The 22,331-nt window shown below is 43.2% G+C and overlaps 1 protein-coding gene across 1 annotated transcript in view; it reads right to left on the bottom strand.

The window, feature by feature from the left end:
* LOC140719342 (vesicular glutamate transporter 1) overlaps positions 1-21,377 on the bottom strand; it is a 125,309-nt gene extending 103,932 nt beyond the window's left edge. Inside the window, exon 1 of the mRNA XM_073033914.1 lies at positions 20,818-21,377. Within this exon, the coding sequence (XP_072890015.1) occupies positions 20,818-20,879 (62 nt within the window). The 5' untranslated portion in view covers positions 20,880-21,377. The remainder of the gene's footprint in view (positions 1-20,817) is intronic.
* Between the last annotated feature and the right edge of the window lie 954 nt (positions 21,378-22,331).

Below are 22,331 nucleotides of genomic sequence, written 5' to 3'. Positions count from 1 at the left end.
GATGATCCAAAGGGAAACCAGGAAACATCCCAGACTATCTCAGATCTGGAATGTGCTGCAGTTCCCCTGTACCAAGATGAACTTGCCCTTGACGGGGGTTGCCTTCTATTGGGATTGAGAGTTGTTGTACCATCCAAGCTGAGAGCTGAAGTGTTGGAGGAGTTAAGTGCCTAGTCATCTGGGCATGGTCAAAATGAAAGCGGGGGGGCTCGAAACGTTGCCTGGTGGCCTGGGTTAGGCCAGCAGATTGAGCAGCTTGACATGCACTGTATGGGATGCCAACACATCCAGAAGCTGCCAGGAGCAGTGCCTCTCTAACCCTTGGAACGCATTGCCCTGGCAGAGGGTTCAAGTGGATCTTGCTGGACCATTCACGGCCACTGCTTCCTTTGCAGTGGAGGATGCAGCAACAGAGCGGCCAGCAGTGTTCCCAATAGCTTCCAGTACAGCCTTGTACATTGTTGATGTTAATGTGTTGAGGACTCTTCACAAGGACTGGTTGTTGCGAACACTTAGTCAGTGACAATGGACCACAGTTCGTGGCAGAAAAGCTTCAGTCATTCCTGAAAATAAGTCAAATCAAGTCACTTTTTATTGTCATTTTGACTATAATTGCTGGTACAGTACACAGTAAAAACAAGACAATGTTTTTCAGGACCATGGTGCTACATGAAACAATACAAAAACTACACTGAACTACGTAAAACAACACAAAAACTACACTAGACTACAGACCTACCCAGGACTGCATAAAGTGCACAAAACAGTGCAGGCATTACGATAAATAATAAACAAGACTATAGGCACAGTAGAGGGCAGTAAGTTGGTGTCAGTCCAGACTCTGGGTATTGAGGAGTCTGATAGCTTGGGGGAAGAAACTGTTACATAGTCTGGTCATGAGAGCCCGAATGCTTCGGTGCCTTTTCCCAGATCGCAGGAGGGAGAAGAGTTTGTATGAGGGGTGCATGGGTCCTTCATAATGCTGTTTGCTTTGCGGATGCAGCGTGTGGTGTAAGTGTCTGTAACGGCGGGAAGAGAGACCCCGATGATCTTCTCAGCTGACCTCACCATCCGCTGCAGGGTCTTGCGATCCGAGATGGTTCAATTTCCGAACCAGGCAGTGATGCAGCTGCTCAGGATGCTCTCAATACAACCCCTGTGGAATGTGGTGAGGATGGGGTGGGGGGGGGGGGGGGTGATGGACTTTCCTCAGCCTAAAATGGAATAAAGCACCATACCACCCAGCTACAAATGGCTTGGTGGAAAGGTTTGCCCAGAGTCTAAAGAATGCTCTGCAAGCAATGTCCACAGAACACACTACACTGACACTGAATCAGAAGCTCATTAATTTCCTCCTTGCATATCGCAATGCAGCACACTTCACAAGCAACAAATCACTAGCTATGCTTTCCTGGGTTGTGGCTTATGTTTTTATGAATTGGAAACTGGGGTTGACAAATCTGTGAAAGATTTTGAGGATAGAATTACCAAGTTAGATGAAAAAAATAGTGTATTTTTAATAGGATTTAGCAAAATGCAATATTAAGAACAGGTTGTGAGGTTTTGAGGGTAACAGATTAGCAGGGACAGAGTACAGAAACCAATAATCAGGGCATTTTCAGGTTGATGGTCGGTACTGATGGAGTCATATGGGAGAGTACTGTGTCTTCAGATAGTCCACATTATATTAATGATGTAAATGTTGAATAAGTAATTTGTAATGCAACCACATTTGTTGACAATGCAAAGCTAGATGGAAAGTGAGGTGTGAGGTGCATGCAAACGATCCGGAAAGGGTAACTGAAGGTTACAGAGAGAGTGCAATGTGGAAAGTTGTTCATCGCGGAGAACAGCATTTTAAACAGTGAGTGTTGGTGCAGAGGTGCCTGTGCCACGCATGTAACACAGAAATCCAACCCGATGACAGCAGTCAATTAAGTAAGGTCACAATCGCAAGGAGATCAAAGCGCAAAAGAACAAGTCTTGGGGTATTGAAATGGCGAAGCAGCCGCTGAGACTGAGTGTTCAGTCAGTTGTCCACGCTGAGTTGACGGCCACAACCTCCCAGACTTTACACCCCAATTCTGCTGATCAGCTCTACCAATATTTCTTCATGCAAGTCAGCAGCTGAGCAATGAGGGACCTCAGATGAGTGAGTCCAGGTTTGCTGGCTCAGTATTAGTCTCCAAGGGTGGGAGAGGAAAACAAACCGCATAATGGCCTGTCCAAAATGCCGGCCAATAGGCCAGAGGTATGCGGGGCAGGCAATGAAATGAAGGCAGAAGCTGGCTCTCTTCTCCTGTAACCGATGCTCCTGGTGCAGCCTTTGGTGAGACCTGATGAAGATTGGGGGAACGCTTTGTCAAACACCTTCACTCTGCCTGGCGAAAAAGGCAGGATCTCTCAGTGGCCACCCATTTCAATTCAACTTCCTATCCCCATTCCGACACGTTGGTCCATGGCCTCCTCTACGGCCATGATGAAGCCACACTCAAGTTAGATGAACATTTGGGTAGCCTCCAACCTGATGGCATGAACATTGATTTCTTCCTCTTTCCCCCTTCTCTTTCTTTCGGTTCCTCATTCTGGTTCCCCTCTACTCCTTCTCTTCTCCTCACCTGCCAATCAATTCCCTCTGGTTCCTCCCCTCTTTTCTTTCCTTCCATAGTCCACTGTCCTCTCCTTTTTTGTCATTGTGACCCTTACCTCCTACATTGCCCTCCATTTTCCTATCATCCATCAGACAATCTAAGAGTCTCTTAAATGTCCCTAATGTATCTGCCTCTACCACCACCCCTGGCAGGACATTCCAGGCTCCTACTACTCTCTGTTAAAAAAAAAAGACCTCTGATGTCCCCTAAGTTTTCCTACAATCACCTTAAAATTATGGCCCTCTCCTATTATCCATTTCACCCTGGGTAAAAGTCTCTGACTGTACACTTAATCTATGACTCTGATCATTTACTACACCTCTATCAAGTCAAATCTCATCCTCCTTCGCTTAAGGAGTAAACCATTAGTTTGCCCAACCTGTTCCATAAGACATGCTCTCTAATCCAGGCAGCATCCTTGTAAATCTCCTCTGCACCCTCTCTAACACATCAATCCTAAAATGAGGTGACCAAACTAAACACAATATTCCAAGTGTGGTCTAACTAGGGTTTGGTAGAACTACAACATTTTCTCAGGCATCTGAACACTAAGTTCAAAGTAAATTAACTATCAAAGTATATTTATGTCACCATATACAACCCTGAAATTCATTTTCTTGCAGGCATACTCAATAAAGCCAATAACTATAATAGGATCAGTGAAAGACTGCACCAACTGGGTGACAACTATGTGCAAAAGTCAACAAACTGTGCAAATACAAAAAGAAAGAAATCATAATAATAAGCAATAAATATCAAGAACATGAGATGAAGGTCCTTGAAAGTGAGCCCATTGGTTGTGGGAACTTTTCAGAGATGGGGCAAGTGAAGTTGAGTGAAGAGTCGGATGGTTGAAGGATAATAACTGTTTCTGAACCTGGTGGTGTGAAGTGTACCTTTTTCCTGATGGCAGAAGTGAGAAGAGAGCATGTCCTGGGTGGTTGGGGTCCCTGACGATGAATACTGTTTCTTGTGACAATGCTCCATGTAGATATGCTCAATGGAGGGAAGAGCTTTACTCGTGATGGACTGGGCTACATCCACTGCCCTTTGTAGGATTTTCTGTTCAAGCGCATTCATTAGTGTTATCATACCTGATTATGATGCAGCCAGTCAATATACCCTCCCCCATATATTTATAGAATTTTGTCAAAGTTTTCAACGTCATGCCGAATCTTCACAAACTCCTAAGGAAGTAGAGGCACTGCCGTGTTTTCTTCGTAATTGCACTTTTGTGCTGGGCCCAGGAGAGGTACTCTGAAGTGATAATACTGAGGGATTTAAAATTGCTGACCCTCTCCACCTCATCTCGAGGACTGTCTCATGGCTTCACATTCTGAAGTTAATAATTGGCTCCTTGGTCTTGCTGATATTGAGTGAGAGGTTGTTGTTGTGGCACCACTCAGCCAGATTTTCAATCTCCCTCCTGTATAGAACCATAGGACATTACAGCACAGAAACAGGCCGTTTGGCCCTTCTTGGCTGTGCCGAACCATTTTTCTGCCTAGTCCCACTGACCTGCACCTGGACCATATCCCTCCAAACCCCTCTCATCCATGTACCTGTCCAAGTTTTTCTTAAATGTCAAAAGTGAGCCCACATTTACAACTTCATCCGGCAGCTCATTCCACACTCCCACCACTCTCTGCGTGAAGAAGACCCCCCCCCATGTTCCCTTTAAACTTTTCCCCTTCACCCTTAACCCATGACCTCTAGTTTTTTTCTCCCCTAGCCTCAGTGGAAAAAGCCTGCTTGCATTCACTCTATCTATACCCATCATAATTTTATACACCTCCATCAAATCACCCCTCATTCTCCTACGCTCCAGGGAATAAAGTCCTAACCTATTCAACCTTTCTCTGTAACTCAGTTTCTCAAATGCTGGCAACATCTATATGGTGATTTGTCACCATCTTTGATTCAGCCAAAGACAGTGGTGTCATTGGAGCTGTACGTAGCCACACAGTCATACACGTAGAGCGAGTTGAGCAGGGTGCTAAGCACACAGACTTGCGGTGTACCTGCGCTAATACAGGTTGTGGAAGAGATGTTGTTACCAATCCAACATGCCTGTTAAAGTAGTGATAACAGACTCTGCCTGCAATACAGAACCTATTCGTGCTTATCTTTCAGTGTGGAACTGTAAGATAACCATAACCCAATATAAAAGTAAGGCAACACTCCAAACAGGGAGTCTACACTCCAATGTCGAGCAAACACAAAATCTTAATAATGTTTCATCTTCAAATAAGAACATCGCACTCCCGGTTGCAAAGTGCCCTCATTTTCCTTTATCGTTATTGGGTCAAAACCCTGGGAACTCCTTCCCCAACAAGGACATCGTGGCATCTTTCTCAAATGTTCAAAGTTCAAAAGTCCAAAGTGCAAGGTAAATTTACTATCTAAGTACATATCTGTCACCATATACCACCCTGAGATTTGTTTTCTTGTGGGAATACTCAATAAATCTATAGAATGATAAGCATAACAGAATCAATGACAGATCACACCAACCTGTGTGTTCAATTAGGGTGCAAAAGACAGCAAACTGTGCAAATAGAAAAAGAGATAGTAATAAATTGATAAGCAATAAATATTGAGAACATGAAATGACGAGTCCTTGAAAGTGAGTCCATTGGTTGTGGGAACAGTCAGTGATGGGGCAGATGAAGTTGAGTTTAGTTAAAGAGCTGATGTTTGAGGGGTAATAACTGTTCCTAAACCTGATGATGTGAGTCCTGAGACTCCTGTACCTTCTTCCTGATGGTAGCAGCAAGAAGAGGGCATGTTCTGGGTAGTGGGGGGTCCCTGATGATGGATGCTGCTTTCCTGCGACAGCGTTTCATGCAGATGTGCTCAGTGGTGGGGAAGTTTTACCTGTGACGGACTGGGCCATATCAACTACTTTTTATAGCATTTTCCGTTCAAGGGCATACCAGTCTGTGATGCAGCCAGCCAAAATACTCTGCATTGCACATCTACAGAGTTTGTCAAAATGTTAGATGTCATGCCAAATCTCTTCAAACTCCTAAGGAAGTAGAGGCCCTACTGTGCTTTATTCGTAATTGCACTTACTGTAAGTGCTGGGCAAAGGTACAGGAACATTTTATATAGAAGCAATAATGGACCATTCAGTCTATTGCACTCACTACAACATTCAAGTTCAAGTTAATGATTATTCAACCATACAGATGGATACCAGTCAAATGAAATAGCATTGCTCTGGGCCCAAGGTGTAAAACACAGTGCCAACAGTCACACACAGCACACAACACATATAACTATGATAGCAGAAAAAAAACATACAATTCCAGAAATATAATAACATAGCCCAAGTCCCTGAGTGTCAGGGCCCAGTAGATTGATGATGCATGGATGTCATCCTGGGGCCACGTTTCTGAAAGCTCTCAGTGGTTCCTCATCTTACGCAATTGCAACCTCAAATGAATGCAATCTGGCTTGTCTTCTACTGAGCCAGCACTGGAGAACAGCACCGATGGGTAGGGCCAGTCCCCATCCCAGTGTAGAATCCAGCGACACACAGCCAACTCCAGCGTCTCCTTTCCCAGCAGTTGCAACAGGCAACCCCGAGGCATAAGGGCCTTGGCTGGGCAACAACCAAGGCAACGCAGCTTCCTTGCCGCCAGTCTCACCAATGATTTAGACTCACAGTATTCTACACTGCCGATGACCAACAGGATCACAACAAAAAATATCCAAGTCAATCACTGGCACTGTCCGTTGGACCGCACATCATCTCTGTCACCCTTTTTCCTGACTGGCTGAAGCAGGCTACATTACGATGCACAACTAGTCCAGCCCCACCGCTATCCAGCAACTCTCTAGTGAGGCAGACCTGCAGTACTTGGTGTTCTTACTATCCAGCAGTGTCTTGCGATCATGGAGAAGACAAACAATGGGATCTTTGTTAGGACCCAACGTCCGAGTACACTGCCATCTTATCTAGACCACTGGCACCATGGCGCATCATTCACACAGAGGAGCACAGCCCTAATTTGTAGAGTCACTCTGCAGAATGCTGTTGTTCCCCAGGCCAGAACTGGAAGGATCCAGGAGGGTTGTATGGACCCTACCTATCCAGCTGTCCCACAATCTCTTTGACCCTCTACCATCTGTCAGGAGGTACCATAGCATTGGGACAAGGACTGTTAAGATGGGAAACAGCTTCTTCCCCCAGAGACTACTGAACTTCCTGCCACCACTCAGGTCTCCTCACTCATGAAATGCCAGTGGCGTTAGACCGTTTACTTTTCAAACTTGTGTTGTAAGTGCATCTTATTATTTGTGAATTTATTTGTGGTAGTATTATTTTATGTGCTGTGTGTGTTTTATGTACTGTGTTGTGCGCTTTGGACCAGAGGAAAATTGTTTCATTTGGCAGTATACGGGCATATAGTGGGAATGGAAACAAACTTGAATTTGAGCTTGAACTTGAACTTGGTTATAGAGATAGGAAGCCACAAAGACATGGAGGGATGGGAGTTACACCATCAGAACGTAAGCTGTCTTCACTCCAGATGGTGGTAAGGATATTTACAGCTGTTACTTTCAAACCCCCGAAAAAGGCTGCATTAACAAATCTTGAACATCAACAGATTTTTAATTAGGCAAAAATATCAAAGATAGGTAAGTACTGAGACAGAAGTGAGGGACTGGGTTATTTATTCCTATTCCCTAATGAAATACACAATGGTAAAGGCATACTACTAATAAACACAAGAGATTCTGCAGATACTGGAAATCCAGAGTCTCTCGCTCGCTCACGCGCGCACACACACACACACACACACATACACAGACACTCACGCACACACACGCGCGCACACACACACACACACACACACACACACACACACACTCACACACAGACACTCACGCACACACACGCGCGCACACACACACACACATACACACACACACACATACACAGACACTCACGCACACACACGCGCGCACACACACACACACACACACACACACTCTCACACACAGACACTCACGCACACACACGCGCACACACACACACTCACACACAGACACTCACGCAAACACGCGCACACACACACACACACACACACACACGCAGACACTCACACACACACACACACACTCACACACAGACACTCACGCACACACGCGCGCACACACACACACACACACACACACACACTCACACACACACACACACACACACACACACACACACACACACACACACACACACACACACACACACACACACACACACACACACACACACACACACACACGTGAAATTGACATTTTGGCCGAGACCCTTCATCAGGACTCAATAGTTTCTACTGAGCTCTTTCACACGCTTGCTCATAGTTATCATACTGAAGTTCTCCAAATGTAATGTTCCCACATGTCAACAAGTTGGCTGATCTTCTAAGGAGGTTATCCCATTAAAAGATTGGTTAAACATTGATAGCAACGTTAACGCCTGAAAACCACAGTAGCCGGCTGGATGGAACAAATTCAGTGAATCCGGAGTTCGAGGCGGTGATATTGGGCTCCCGTCATCGTCGAGTCTGAGTTTGTGGTCCCATGAACTGAAGGTGCTGGGGTTGATATCTCAGGGCTGCACGTTAGTGTGGTGGTTAGCACAACGCTTTACAGTACCAGCAACCCAGGTCCAATTCCCACTGCTGCCTGTGAAGAGTTCGTACATTCTCCCCGTGACCTTGTGGGTTTTCTCTTAGTGCTTCGGTTTCCTCCCACAGTCCAAAGATGTGCTGGTTGGTCGGTTAATTGGTCATTGTAAATTGTCCCGTCATTAAGCTAGGATTAAGTTGGGGGATTGCTGGGCAGGCGGCTCAAAGGGACAAATCGGTGCTTTATCTCAATAAGTAAATAAAATAAAAATATCAAAGGTTGGTCAGAAATCTGGAAGTCGAGGCTTGGGTCTGCATGTCTGTGAATCCACTGGGGAGGTTGGATGTCCAGTGTCTGCAAGCCCAATAGAGGCCGATGGCCCAGAAGAGTTTGGAGAACTGTCTATGCGTGAGTGAGTGGGTGGGTGGATGGAAGGGCTCGTTTTATTGTTGTTTTGTTGAACATCGAGGGCACGCTATGTTAATGCCAGAATGTGTGGTGACACTTGCGGCACATCCTTAGGTTGTGTTGGTTGTGAACACGAGCGACACATTTCACTATATGTTTTGATGTACAATGTGGTAAATAAATGAATCTGAATCTGAATTATTTCCCATGGACGTCAGTGGAGAATCAAATTAGCTAGGGTGTAGGACTGGAGCTGTGACCATTCCTGATGAGCACATTGGTTTGAAGTTCTCTCTCCAGAGCTAAAATAGGGAGCCTGGGAACTGCATCGTTGTCTGCAAAGATACATCAGTCTTCAGACTGATGACATTAGTCTGAAAGAATAAGGCATTCTTGAAAAGGTCAAGCAGGAGCTGCCTCTGCCTGCTAAGCTGCGAAATGGAAGCCAGAGCTCAGCTGTTTATAAGCTGCAGCCAGAGTACTTGACCGGTAGCTTAATCAAGATGTAAGAGCCACGTCCTGGGATTAATTGGATAACATGCAATTAAAACATTTGTAGATAAATAAAACTGCAAATAGATTGCAGTTAAATAGCATTGCATGGAGTGTGTACCATTGTGCCTTGGTGACAGCTAGCCCTCCTGGAGAAATTGGCTGTGGCAGAATATTACATTCATAATGGCCATAAGATTAACTTCGAAGGCACAAAACTACTGTGCCGCACCGTTGGGTCTTGGGACCGCCTGGAGAAGGGAGCCATTGAAATAAAACTCCAGGAAAAGAGTTTTAACAAAGGTGAAGGCCTCGTTCTAAATAAGGATGGGAATTTGATTGTAAGCAAGGTGGGACGGTGGAAACCTGATTGGATGAGGACTAACCAATCAGGAGGGATGGACGATGGGGGGATAAATACCATCAGACTGGACATGTCTAGGTGTCATCCCTGATGAAGGTGGAAGAGTTTGTCGTTAAAATGTCAGCTAAGATTGATACCTGCACCTGCCTGCAAGCTTGAGAAAGGTTTATTCATCAGCTAGCCATCCATTTGGCAGTCTAGGGTTAACGATGTACACTCAATTCAGTTTCTGTTGATCTTATATGGACAAAAATCTCACCTTTGATCAAATATTGTGTTGAGAAGCCTATGGAGAACAATAGTGTCCACCAAGAGTCTTATTAATTAAGTGGGTTCTATCAAAGTTACACTCAGTGGCCACTTCATTAGGTGCAACTGTACACCTACTCATTAATGCAAATATCTAATCAGCCAATCATGTGGCAGCAACTCAATGCATTAAAAAATGCAGACATGGTCAAGAGCTTCAGTTGTTGTTCAGACCAAACAACAGAATAGGGGAAGAAATGTGATCTAAGTGACTTCGACTGTGGGAAGGTAGTTGGAGCCAGATTGAGTGGTTTGGGTGTCTCAGAACCTGCTGATTTCCCGGCATTTTTCACGCATAGCAGTCGCTAGAATTCAGAGAATGGCGTGAGAAACAAGTACAGACATCTAGTGAGCAGCAGTTCTGAGGGCAAAAATGCCTCGTTAAAGAGAGAGGTCAGAGGTGAATGGGCAGACTGGCTCAAACTGACTGGAAGGCAACAGTAACCCAGATAACCACATGTTACCAACAGTGGTGTGCAGAACATCTCTGAACGTACAACAAGTCGAACCTTGAAGTGGATAGGTTACAGCAACAGAAGACCACACTGGGTTCCATTGCTGTACTTAATAAAGTGGCCACTGATTGTGTACTTTGAATCATAGAAGACTTGTATTTCTTTCATGCCTTTTAAATCCTATCCAAAACAGATCAAAGTTTTATCACTTTCAAATTGTGGACACTATTAGTCTGCACAGCAATATCCCACAAACAGCAATGTGACAATACCAGATACATTAATTGAAAGGTGAATATTTTACTCTTCTCTGAAACTTTCCTTGAAAGACCTCGTCCTCCCAAAGTGAGAAAAGATGAGACCTTGGCTTAACATTTCACCTTTGGCAGTGCCCTAGTATTCCCGCATTCTGGACGGCGATTTTTATGCTGGTATCTGGAGCAGGACTTGAATTTGGACTCTAAGCTAAGTGTGCCATAGGCACATCAAATTAAAACCTTAAGTTTTTAATACATTCTAAATATTTACAGTACCATGCAGAAGTCTTAGGCACATAAATATAGCTAGGGTGCCTAAGACTTTTGCACAATACTGTAGTAATTTTATATATAGCACTGTACTGCTGCCACAATAAAAACTAATTTCATGACATATGTGAGTGATGATGAGCCTGATTCTGATCTGGGTCACCATAGTGGACTGAGAGTGGGAAGGGGGCAGGGAGAGGGGAATCATGGTTGGGGAAAGGGGAAGGGAGAGAGGAGGGTGTGGGAGCACCTGAGAGGCATTCTGTAATGATCAACGAATCAATTGTTTGAAATTAAATGACCTTGCCTGCTGTCTCAGGGCTGGGTGTGTCTGCACCCACAGCACCCCTCTCCCCGCCCCTGGCACACCTTCTCTGCCACGTGCCCCACACCCCTCCTGTAGCACATCCCCCCTCATCATTCTGAACATCCTTTTCTCCTGCCAGATTTACAGATTCGCTCTCCACTCCGTGTTGACAAATACAGTACTGTGCAAAAGTCTTAGACACCCAGCTATAGATATGTGCCCAAGACTTTGACACAGTACTGAAAAATAATTATTCTGCAGAGGTTTGTTGTGTCTGTAATTTTATTAAAGCTTTCAGTTAAATTTTTATCCTGAACATAACCGTCTGACTGTGTGGCATTTTGATTCTTTCAGAATAGATGGGAAAATATTGTTAATGTAATGACATAAATTGAGGCACATCAGCAATGGCTTGCTCCTCACAAATCCTCCTCTTGATCCCACTAAAATCACTTAAAAGATCTTTTCATCTATTATCTGTATGTCGGTGACATCTAGTGTCCCTTCAAGGGCCACAACTCACATGGGACACGGGTTTACATAACTGATCACTTTCTCAGTGGCAGATTACTGGAGCTCCAAGGCTAGAATTTAGATGAATGGGAGGGAATTATAAAAGAAAGTTAAAAAATACTGACAGAGCTGGACAGATGATTCTACTGGTTCTCTCGAACCAAGGGCCAGGGACGTAGGAGATAGAGTAACATATTTTGGCTATATGATGAAATTAGTTCATCAGAGGGTGCTGAACCTGTGGGATGGTCTACGTGAAAGAGCTGCAGAGGCCAAGTTACTGAATGGATTTAAGAAGAAAATACATTTCCAGGTACAACCAGGCAGGATGGGGAAAGAGAAGGATGGAAAGGCCTCTCGGATCGCTATTTCCTGGCGGTTCCCACCAGGACCCCTGCTGAGGTGGCGTTGCAATTGCTGCTATTTTACCTCATTCTCCCATTCACCTGGGTAGGAATGGGCCAAATGGGAGCAGATAGTGAAGGTAGGAAGTGGTAGAAGTTCACCGTGAATTTAAGCAATGAGGAGGTGTAGCATTATTGAATATGGTGGGGCGGATTCTCAGTAGCCAGATTCAACAGAAGAGGAATTAAATGCTGACAGCGATGGGACAGCATAGAGTCAGTGGCCACTCTATTACCTGTATAACTAATAAAGAAGCCACTGAGTGTATGCTCATGGTCTTCTGTTGCTGTAACCCATCCGCTTCAAGGGTCAATCTGCTCACCACTGTTATAATACCTGGCTATTTGAGTTACTGTCACCTTCCTGTCAGCTTCAACCAGCCCGGCCATTCTTCTCTCCCCTCTCTCATTAACAAGGCATTTTCCCCACAGAACTGCTGCTCGCTGGATTTTTTTTCCACACCATTCTCTGTAAACTCTGGACAGTGCCAAGCATGGAAATCCCAGATCAGCCTGGCACAGTCACTGAGATCACATTTTCCCCCCATTCTGATGTCTGGTCTGAACAACAACTGAATCTATTGACCATGTCTGCATGCTGTTATGCATTGAGTTGCTGCCACAGGATTGGCTGATTAGATATTTGGATTAATAAGCAGGTGTACAGGTGTACCTGATGAAATGGCCACTGGGTTAAAGTGCCAAAGCAATGGCAGGGGAGCAAGTCACACAGAGAGCTTGGCACATTTTGGATAAATATACTGTGTAGTTGCCTCTCAATGTCTTTATTGATTTCTTTTCATATAAAAAATGAGAAGGTTATTCCACTAAGGTGGTTCAGTTTGATTGGAATTACAACATCAGCAGGTAATTTAGATAGCATAAGATGGTTATGTAGTTGCAGGAGATTGGGCTGCACCTTGGTCTGATAATCCGGGGTAGGATAACCATTCTGCAACCCTTTGTTGCAATTTGGAGTGACTTTGTATCAGAGTTCAGCAACTCCTTATCTAACAACATCATGAAGCAGCTTCACCACACAAGCACCATGGTACCCAAGAATATCTGTATGGACAAGTAATAAACCTCAGCTTTTTCATTCCCCAGTCTGGTTCCCCTTTCACCCCTTCTCCTCACAAGCCCATCCCTTCCCTCTGGTGCCCAACCTTCTTTCCTTTCTCCCATGGTCCCCTCTCCCTTCCTATAAGATTCCTTCTTCTTCAGCCCCTCAATTCTTCCACCTATCACTTTCCAGCTTCTCACTTCATCCCCCCCCCCACTTCCACACACCCACTTTATCCTCTCTGTGTCCACCCTATCTAGGCCTTTTTCAGTATTCAACAGGTTTCAAAGAGACACCGTCCCCCCATCCTTCTAAACTCCAATGAACACAGGCTCAGAGCAATCAAATACTCCTCAAACCCCCTCTCTCCTCCTCACTTCCCCATCGCCTTCCTCTAGTTCCCCTCCTCCTTCCCTTTTCCCCATGGTCCCCTGTCCTCTCCTTCTAGATTCCTTCTTTTTCCACCCTGTCCCTCTTCCAGCTATCGCCTCCCAGCTTATTACTTAATTCCCTTCCCTCTCCACCATCTTCCTCCTCAGCTGGACTCACCTATCACCTGCCAGCTTGTACTCCTCCCCCTCGCTCCACCTTCTTATTCTGGCTTCTGCCTCCTTCTTTTCCAGTCCTGTTGAAGGGTCTCAGCTGGAAACATTGATGTTTATTCCCCTCCGTAGCTGCTGTCTGACCTACAGACAGCGTTTTGTGTGTGCTTGTCAGTTTTCCTGTGATCAGGTTTAGTGTCACCGACTTAAATGACTTGAAATTTGTTGTCTTTCAGCAGCAGTGCAGAGAAGTGCAAAGACATAAAATTACTACAAGTTACAAAATAAATAAACAGTGCAAAAATAAATCATTCAATACCTGCAGTACCCTGTGATGTAATAAAGATATAATCTTTACCTGACCACATGTGAATGCTAGTGTGTAGATAAAGTTCTCAGAGTATGTTGTTCAAAGCTCAAAGTTCAAAGTACATGTGTCACCATATTTATTGTCATTTCTAGTGAGATTCATTTTCTTGTGGGCATTCATAGTAAGTGCAAAGGAACACAATAGAATCAATCTAAGACTGCACACAACAAGACAGGCAAACTGCCAATGTTCAAAAGATAACAAACTGTGCAGATACAAAAAGAAAATAATAATAATAATAATAATAATAATAATAATAAATAGATAAGCAATAAATATTGAGAACATGAGATGAGGAGTCCTTGAAAGTGAGTTCATATGTTGTGAGAACAATTCAGTGTGGGGGTGAGTGAAGTTGAGTGAAGTTATCCCTTCAAGAGCCTAATGGTTGAGGTGTTTCTGAATCAGGTGGTGTGGGTTCTGAGGCTCCTGTACCTCCTTCCTGATGGCAGCAGTGAGAGGATTTCATGGCCTGGTGGTGGGAGTCCTTGATTTTGGATGCTGCTTTCCTGTGACAGTGCTTCGTGTAGATGTACTCAATAGTGAGAAGGGCATTACCCATGATGGACTGGCCTGTGCCCATTACTTTAGTAGGCTTGTTCATTCAAGGACACTGGTGTTTCCATATCAGGCTTTGATGCAATGAGTCAATATACTCTCTGCTGGACATCTATAGAAGTTTGACAAAGTTTTAGATGACATGCCAGATCGTCACAAGCTTCTAAGAAAGTACAGGCACTGTCATGCTTTCTTTGTAATGGCACTTATGTGCTGGGCCCAGGATCCTCTGAAATGAGAACATTGAGGAATTTAAAGTTCCTGACCCTCTCCTCCTCCGATCCCCTGATGAGGTCTAGCTCATAGATCTCTGGTTTCCTCCTCCTGAAGTCAATATCAGTTCCTTGGTCTTGCCGACACTGAGTAAGAGGTTAGCATCACTCAGCCATGTTTTCAATTCTGTTCTATGCTGCTGATTCACCTTTGATTCAGCCAATGACAGCGATGCTGTCAGTGAATTTAAATGTGGCTTTGGAGCCTCACAGTCATAAGCGTAAAGCGAGTAGAGCAGGGGCTAAGCATGCAGCCTAGTGGTGCACCTGGGCTGGTGGCGACTGTGGAAGAGATGTTGTTGCTGATTGACTGGGGGCTACAAATGAAGAAACCAAGTATCCAATTGCACAAGGAGGTACTGAAGTCCAGGTAGTGGAGCCTATTGGTTAGTTTTGACGGGATGAGGGTATTGAGTGCTGAGCTGTAGTCAATGAAGAGTTCCAGGATTGAGTAAAGAGCCAATGAAATGCCATCTGTTGTTGACCTGTAGGCAAATTGGAGTGGATCCACGTCACTCCTCAGGTGGGAGTTGTATGCCTTACTTCTGTTAATATGATACAGCTTGAAATGTTGCATTATGTTCCATCTTCTGTTTGCTCAGAACTTTTCCCAATTCAACAATTGAAAAAAATAAATAAACTGTGGAAATTTGAAATGAAAACAGAAAACACAGGAAACACTGAACTGGTCAGAGGTCCTTCATTAGAACAGGTCAAATGGTTGCTGTCTTAAAATAGTTTTTTACTTCATCCTCTTGGCGATGCAACCCACTTGGGTAGACGTAATAGGTCCCATGTGATATTTCAAAAAAAATCAGGATTTTCTCCCTGTGCTGAAGTCAGTGAATGTCCCTGAACCAACATCACCGAAATTTAGTACATAATCATTATGCAATTGATATAGTGAAGTCATAAAATGGGGCAACGGGTAGACCGTACATCGCTGGGGAGGGTACTATCATCAAAATGGGTGTCACCATCAGATGGTCAGATGCTTATAAGTTTGTAATCTAGATGTTTTCTTCTTTTAAAAGTATACTTGATCATCCTTGGAAATGTTAGCCATTATTTCCATTTCTAATGGAGGAGTTAGTCAAGGATTTAAGGTAGTCAAAGAGATTGGTGGGTCTAGATCCACAGTTAGGCTTGACAGGGCAAGGATGATTGACAGGGTGTTTGTCCTCACCTGAAGAACATTAGTGGACTAGGTGGGTTTTTACAACTGATAGGTAGTTTTATACTTACTGAGGCTAGGACTTTGAACACAACTCATTGGATCAATGGATTTGAGTTCATGTCCACCTTCTTCTTCTGGGCTCTTTCCCCTTCCTTTCCAGTTGTGATGAATGATCTTGGCCTGAAATGTCGACTGTTTGTCCCCCTCCACAGATGTTGCCTGACCTGCTGAGTTCCTCCAGCATTTTATATGTGTTACTCTGGACTTTTAGCATCTGCAGAATCTCTTGTGTTCATTGGATCAGTGGTCTGATCCAAGAATATACCTTCCATTTATATTCTACACCGGAATGTGCTCCTCCTATAAATACACAGAGAAATAAACAGGAGCCAGGGAGTCTAAATGGTCCTTCAAGACTGCCCACCCTACCTCATCTCCTGCTTTGTGCCGGTTCCCCGAAGCCTTTATTTTCTCCATGTTTCAATTTGTTTTTATCTGCTGCGCAAGGATTTTTGTCACTTCTATATAAAATTTACAAGGCAATTTCTTAACTTCCAGTTGCTTTTCATTATCACAATTACAAGACTTTTTAGAAATACTCCTGGCTGCAGGGTTCCTGGGGAGCCTGCGAAAGGTGATTTAACCGCAGTGCACTGGGTTTCTGCTGTAGTGAAGGAAACAGCCAGAGAGATGTTGACAGTTTTTTTTTAGGGTAATTGACATCCAGCTCCGGCGCTGCTGTTGGGCGGATAAATTGCCGAATAGTGTTCCCCAGGGTTATTCTATGACCTCTTGATCAGATCACATGGAAATGTAAAATCTATTATTCATCTTCATTCCTCCGATATTGATGACATCGGCAAGGCCAGGCCCCGAAGCTGCCCTTGAGAATGTCTCCACCCCTGAATCACTGGTCTATAACGGCGAAGGACAATCGCCGCGCTGATAGACAAGGTCTTCGGGATTTTAACTTAGAAATAAAATAAAATCAAGCAACGAAACCCAAAAGGCAGAAACAGGTCCATTATTTTTGTTGTTAGGTCCCGTGGTCCCGTTGTTACATATGCCAGGCATAAAATGATATATTAAATCGGAATAATGTCTTCTCTTCACGATCTTATGGTCATTTAAAAATGAAATAATTAAAGGACTAGTTAGATAACTGACTAGTTAGATAGGAACTGAATTGCAATGATAGGAATAAATTCTGGATCTAGACCAAAGTTGGAAATCTAATTGAAGTCCCATACGGAATATTTGAAAACGCGTTGTCATCTGAAATCTATTTGCGAATATTGGGTGGTTAATAATTTAGGGCGGTCGGAGGGGATTTACAAAATGAAATTTGCCAGTGGAAGTTTGGCTTAGAAATAAAATAAAATCAGGCAAAGAATCTCAAATGACAGAAACAGTCATTAGCCCTGAAGTAGATGGCGGAGTTGGTAATCGAAACGTCGGTTATAATCGATATTTGTACCCGGGCTGGAAGCCCGAGAAGGGATTGTTCAGACGATTAGAACCCGGGCATCTCTGACGGGAGTTACGGATGGAGCCGGCGCAGTCTCCCCCTTCTCTCTTTGGAATTGGATGCTTGTTACTAATCCTATCCGGTGCAAGGAATAATCCAGGACTCCAATTCATCGTCCTTAATCCCCATCAGAGGAACACCACCGTTGAATGTGACGTCGAAATTAAACTTTAATCAAACGCTATTAAATAAAACATTAAGTCGAAATCTGCTTGTTTCATTATTTCGTTCCATTCGTGCTCTGCGAATAATCGCCCTGCGAATACGGTATTTATATATAAAAATATAGTTTCTCGCTTATACTTTTTTTTGGCCCAAAGACCGAAAGGGCAAATTCTATAGCAATGAGTACGGAATCGGTGCTGTGTCCTTCAGAACGGCATTTACGAATAATTCACAGGTAGTTCGATCCCAATACCCCCCAGAGCGCCCAGATTCAGATTCAATAATTAAACAATCATATCCAAACGAAATCTGCCAGGCCTGTAGCCAATTAATCACATGAATTATTAACGATTATCGCTAATATTAACCGATTCACCATTGCAAATGTACGATGTTTCGGATGGACACGTTGTGAAGGATATTTGCATTTGATAACAAAGTGGTAAAATGTTTGGATTTCGCATCAGCAACGACAACGAGGTATTGAATCTTGATGCGAACAGTTTGAGATTGATTATGCATCAATTCTCAACTTTTTGCTTTAAACATCAAAATATTCTTTATTCGTAATAACATATTTACAAGGATAACCAGCCCTTTCCTTCTTACATTCATAGTCAATGTATTAAGTCGTGTTCTATTACATTCCTTAAAACCAATAGGACTGTTGCCACTCATCTGCCCCCCTGGGGTAGTATACTACCACAATAATTGAGGAGCTTCCTCATCCAATCCGGCCCCTCCCTGTCCAGTAGCGGAAGTTTCCAAACCGAATTCAGTCTCTCTATTCTCACCATTGTGACTATGGACTACATTCGGCCACAGTTTTAGGATAATCATCTTTAACAAGGAGGCAGATCAGTGGTTTGAATGTATCATCCACATGCTTTCAGAGGGGTAAGTTTAGGAAGAGCTCCAGGAAAAATAGCTAACTGCTTCATTGGAAAGATTGGACTGTGCAATATGCACGAGATTTACATTACCGATCAATTACTGAAAAAAAAAACCTTTTGAAAACGGATTAAATTCAATTTCGTGTCCATTACGGTCCTCCGAACGTGCGCTTAAAGAAAGGGTACATATTCAGATGGTTAGGTTTAACAGAAGGGTTGAGTCGTCGGTTTCATTGGTGCAAAGCAATTCTCAATAAAAACCGGTGCTGTTACTTCGCTTTTGAAGATTTATCTCGTGTCCCTGCAAAAACACTTTTAACCAGAGTGGAGGCATGGTCACCTCCGGAGCTCTGGAATACTGAATTTATGCCCCCCTTAGCTGGACACTGTATCGAAGTACCGCCACACTTTACGACACAATCTTCCAAACTGGACGATAAATATCGCCACGCCCTCGGTTTAAAACTAAATCCGAAAGCAATTTTACTCTAACCATTAGGAGTCATTAAAAAAGATCCATCCCCCCTTCAATCTTTCCAACTTCACTTCTAGAAATACATTTAAATAAAAACGAAAATCACCCTACGCAGTACCTAACCCGCAGTCGGATTAGAATGATGCTATGCTTGTTAAATCATCCCAATAATCATCCTTTCAACCAAGAGATTGGAACCATAAGTCTATTGTATTCCACAGAACATTAATACACACAGATTACACAGAGCAGGGTTAAATTCGATATTCTACTAAAATCTGCCATGGTTTCGTGAGTGCAGATGGTCTAAATGTACAGTAGGAAGTGGTAAGAGTAAGGGGGGGGGGGAGGCAGAATGCACTTGGCTTAAATTATTTATCAGCCTGAGATCATTTTTTTCTCTCTCACAACGGGGAAATCATTTTATTTTTGTGCTACGGGGACCCACTTCAGCCAAACTAAAGGGAAGGAATTCAAAAGAAGAAATTATTTAAGACTTTGTTCATTTCCAACAGCATTTTTTCCCCACCGGCGTTAGACGTTAACTTGCAATTAACGGGACACAATGAAGCTATCTGGCAGATAAATATAAGACGATAAGACGCAGAGCAGAATTCTTATTTTGAAGTTCAACAACGAAACGACCTGTCAATTTGTTCTTAATCTAAATTACTGTAAATCACACAAATCTAGAGAAAAGATTCTTTATTTTAACCTTTCGATGTTAACCCAAGATTCACGAAGAGACAATCCAGGGCCATGTGTAGGTAGACACCAAGGCTCGATTAAATGAGGTAACGCTGGAACCAGGAGGCAATATTAAATTGTTGCAAAATGATTACAAAGTGGCTGATTCGGTGATTCATTACATAGATGGATTTGCCAAAATATGTGCATTTCAGAGTTAGAACCATAGACTTTCCCTTCCTGTAAAGTCAAAGCCCCGTTTGACTTTGTTAAAAAAAACCGTGCCCTTGGCAGGTGTAGGGGGAAACATCTTTTATCGTTGATCAAATGAATGGAACCCAATCACGCCAGAAAAGGAGCTTTTGAATGTAAAATTCCCGTCAGTTGTTAGAAATTCGCTTTAAATAGTTGTGTATTAGGGAATATAAACCGGCAAGGAAGTAGGGCAGAGATGAATTAATCAGCATTTGTGCCAGTCGTAATGGAAGTGAATATCAAAAACATAAAACAAATCTCTGTGGAATAATTTAATGAAACAAGAAAAGTGAAGACAACAATTGACACTTCAGATGCAATCTTCGTAAAAGAATTCAGAATACTGTTTTACAGAACCCATTTCAGTAAACCCACCCAGTTAATATTAACTAGTAACATTCCTTCTTCATATCAAGTCTGTTTCTTTGCAAACACCGGAATTAATATAAATTTAAAAAATTAAAAGTGAGTTGTTAGAATGGGCAGACATTATGGAAAGGTATCGACAGAAGAATCCAAGAGTATGTGTAGATGTTTCTAACACGTTCAGATCGTTTATAGCACACTAGACACACACTAATTAAAAAAATAATACTCTGAAAATCTAACATTGAAAGCATTAGCGCCTCATCCGGAAACTGCAAAAAAGATATATCACACAGACTCCAAACCATGCAGGAAAAAAACACAACATATAATACAGCCTTAAAACAATACTACAATTTCACCTATCAATTATTTGCAACTTTTCAAGAAAACACTCACCTGTGCAAGCGCCCCAAGCTATCTCCTGCCAATTTCTTCAGTTGTTCTTTCCTTATCTCCATAATTCCGCCAGAAATGTTTCCACCGTCAAAGTGATTTTATTATTATGAATAGATCGCCTTAAATAATTCCAGTTACAGTCATCACGGAGCCTAAGGCCGCTCAGAATTTTACAAGAACTTTACTAAAGTGACCTTTTTTTAACTTCTCAATGTCCTTGGGATTCCAATTGGTTTATGGCAATAGAAATATAAAGCACCCGTGGATCATATAGTAAAATAAATTCATCTTTACTCTTGCTGCAAATTAGATATGCTCAAGACAAGTTCAATTGGGCCATGATTTCACGGATTAACCTTGCTATGGGGGCGGGAATTCCTTTGCAACCGAGTGTTTCATCAGAGTTGAGGAAGCAACTCATGAGCTAAATGGCCCAAGTTTGATGAGCAGATCTTTCAGCACCAGCGCTCGTGGACAGCTCCCACTGCGCATCTCAGCACCACGGACAGCTCACGCTTCCTCCTGGCTCCTCCTACTCTCCTCCTGAAACTTTCCCGGCGCCAGCCAGTGCGCCACCCCATCATTGGGTCCGCTGCAAACTTCACAGCGTTTGCCAATCGCTTCCTGCATTGATTTAATAAGCCAACCCAGTTCGTCATTGGCTCCTCGCCCTGTCAATCAGCGCTATCTGACTGGATTGAAGCCAATCATTCTTGGTTTCCATCGTGGATGCTATGGTAACCGTACGAGATTTGAACATCTTAACTGCTGGGAACATATGGTCACACAATGAAAGCTGATTGTGCAAAACAATGCATCTATCTATATAACCTATGCAGAGAGAACGTGTCAGGGAATCTGAAACACGAGACTATAATAATCCAAGAAGAATTCAGATGAAACTCCTTTATACAGCGTACCCCTCATGGAGCATTCAAGTTAATTTCATGGATGTACAGTACTTAAACGGAATCTGGACAAGCTCAGGTTCGGGACAAGACCAGAAGGATAGACTGAGAAACAGAAATGGATGGGCTTTACAGTGTATGGACTTTGTACAGTTAAACACCCAGAGTGGAATTCAAGCTGAGCCAATTTCTAATAATCTCCTTTTGATGTGTTGTGGAGAGCATTCTGACTGATTGTATCATAACTTACTACAGAGCCTCCAATGCATGGGATTGCAAGAGGCCGCAGAGGGTTGTAGACCAAGTCAGCTTCATCATGGGCACAACCCCTTCCCATTATCAGGAGCATCTCCACAAGACTTTGCCTCAGAAAAGTGGATTCCAGCACCTGAGGATCCTCTTCTCATTATTACCATCAGGGAGGAGGTACAGAATCTTGAAGACCCACAATCAATGATTCAGGGAAGCTTTTTCCCCATCAGATTTCTGAACCCATGAACAATACCTCATTATTCTTTTTTCTGTGCTATATATTTATTAATGAAATTACAGTAATTTTTATCTATTTGATCTTACTGCTGCTGTGAAACCATGGATTTCACGTTA

The sequence above is a fragment of the Hemitrygon akajei genome, chromosome 31 (assembly GCF_048418815.1).
Source record: "Hemitrygon akajei chromosome 31, sHemAka1.3, whole genome shotgun sequence".
NCBI lineage: Eukaryota > Metazoa > Chordata > Chondrichthyes > Myliobatiformes > Dasyatidae > Hemitrygon > Hemitrygon akajei.
Note: the sequence above shows the minus strand (reverse complement) of the source record. Positions and strands in the feature narration are given on the sequence as shown.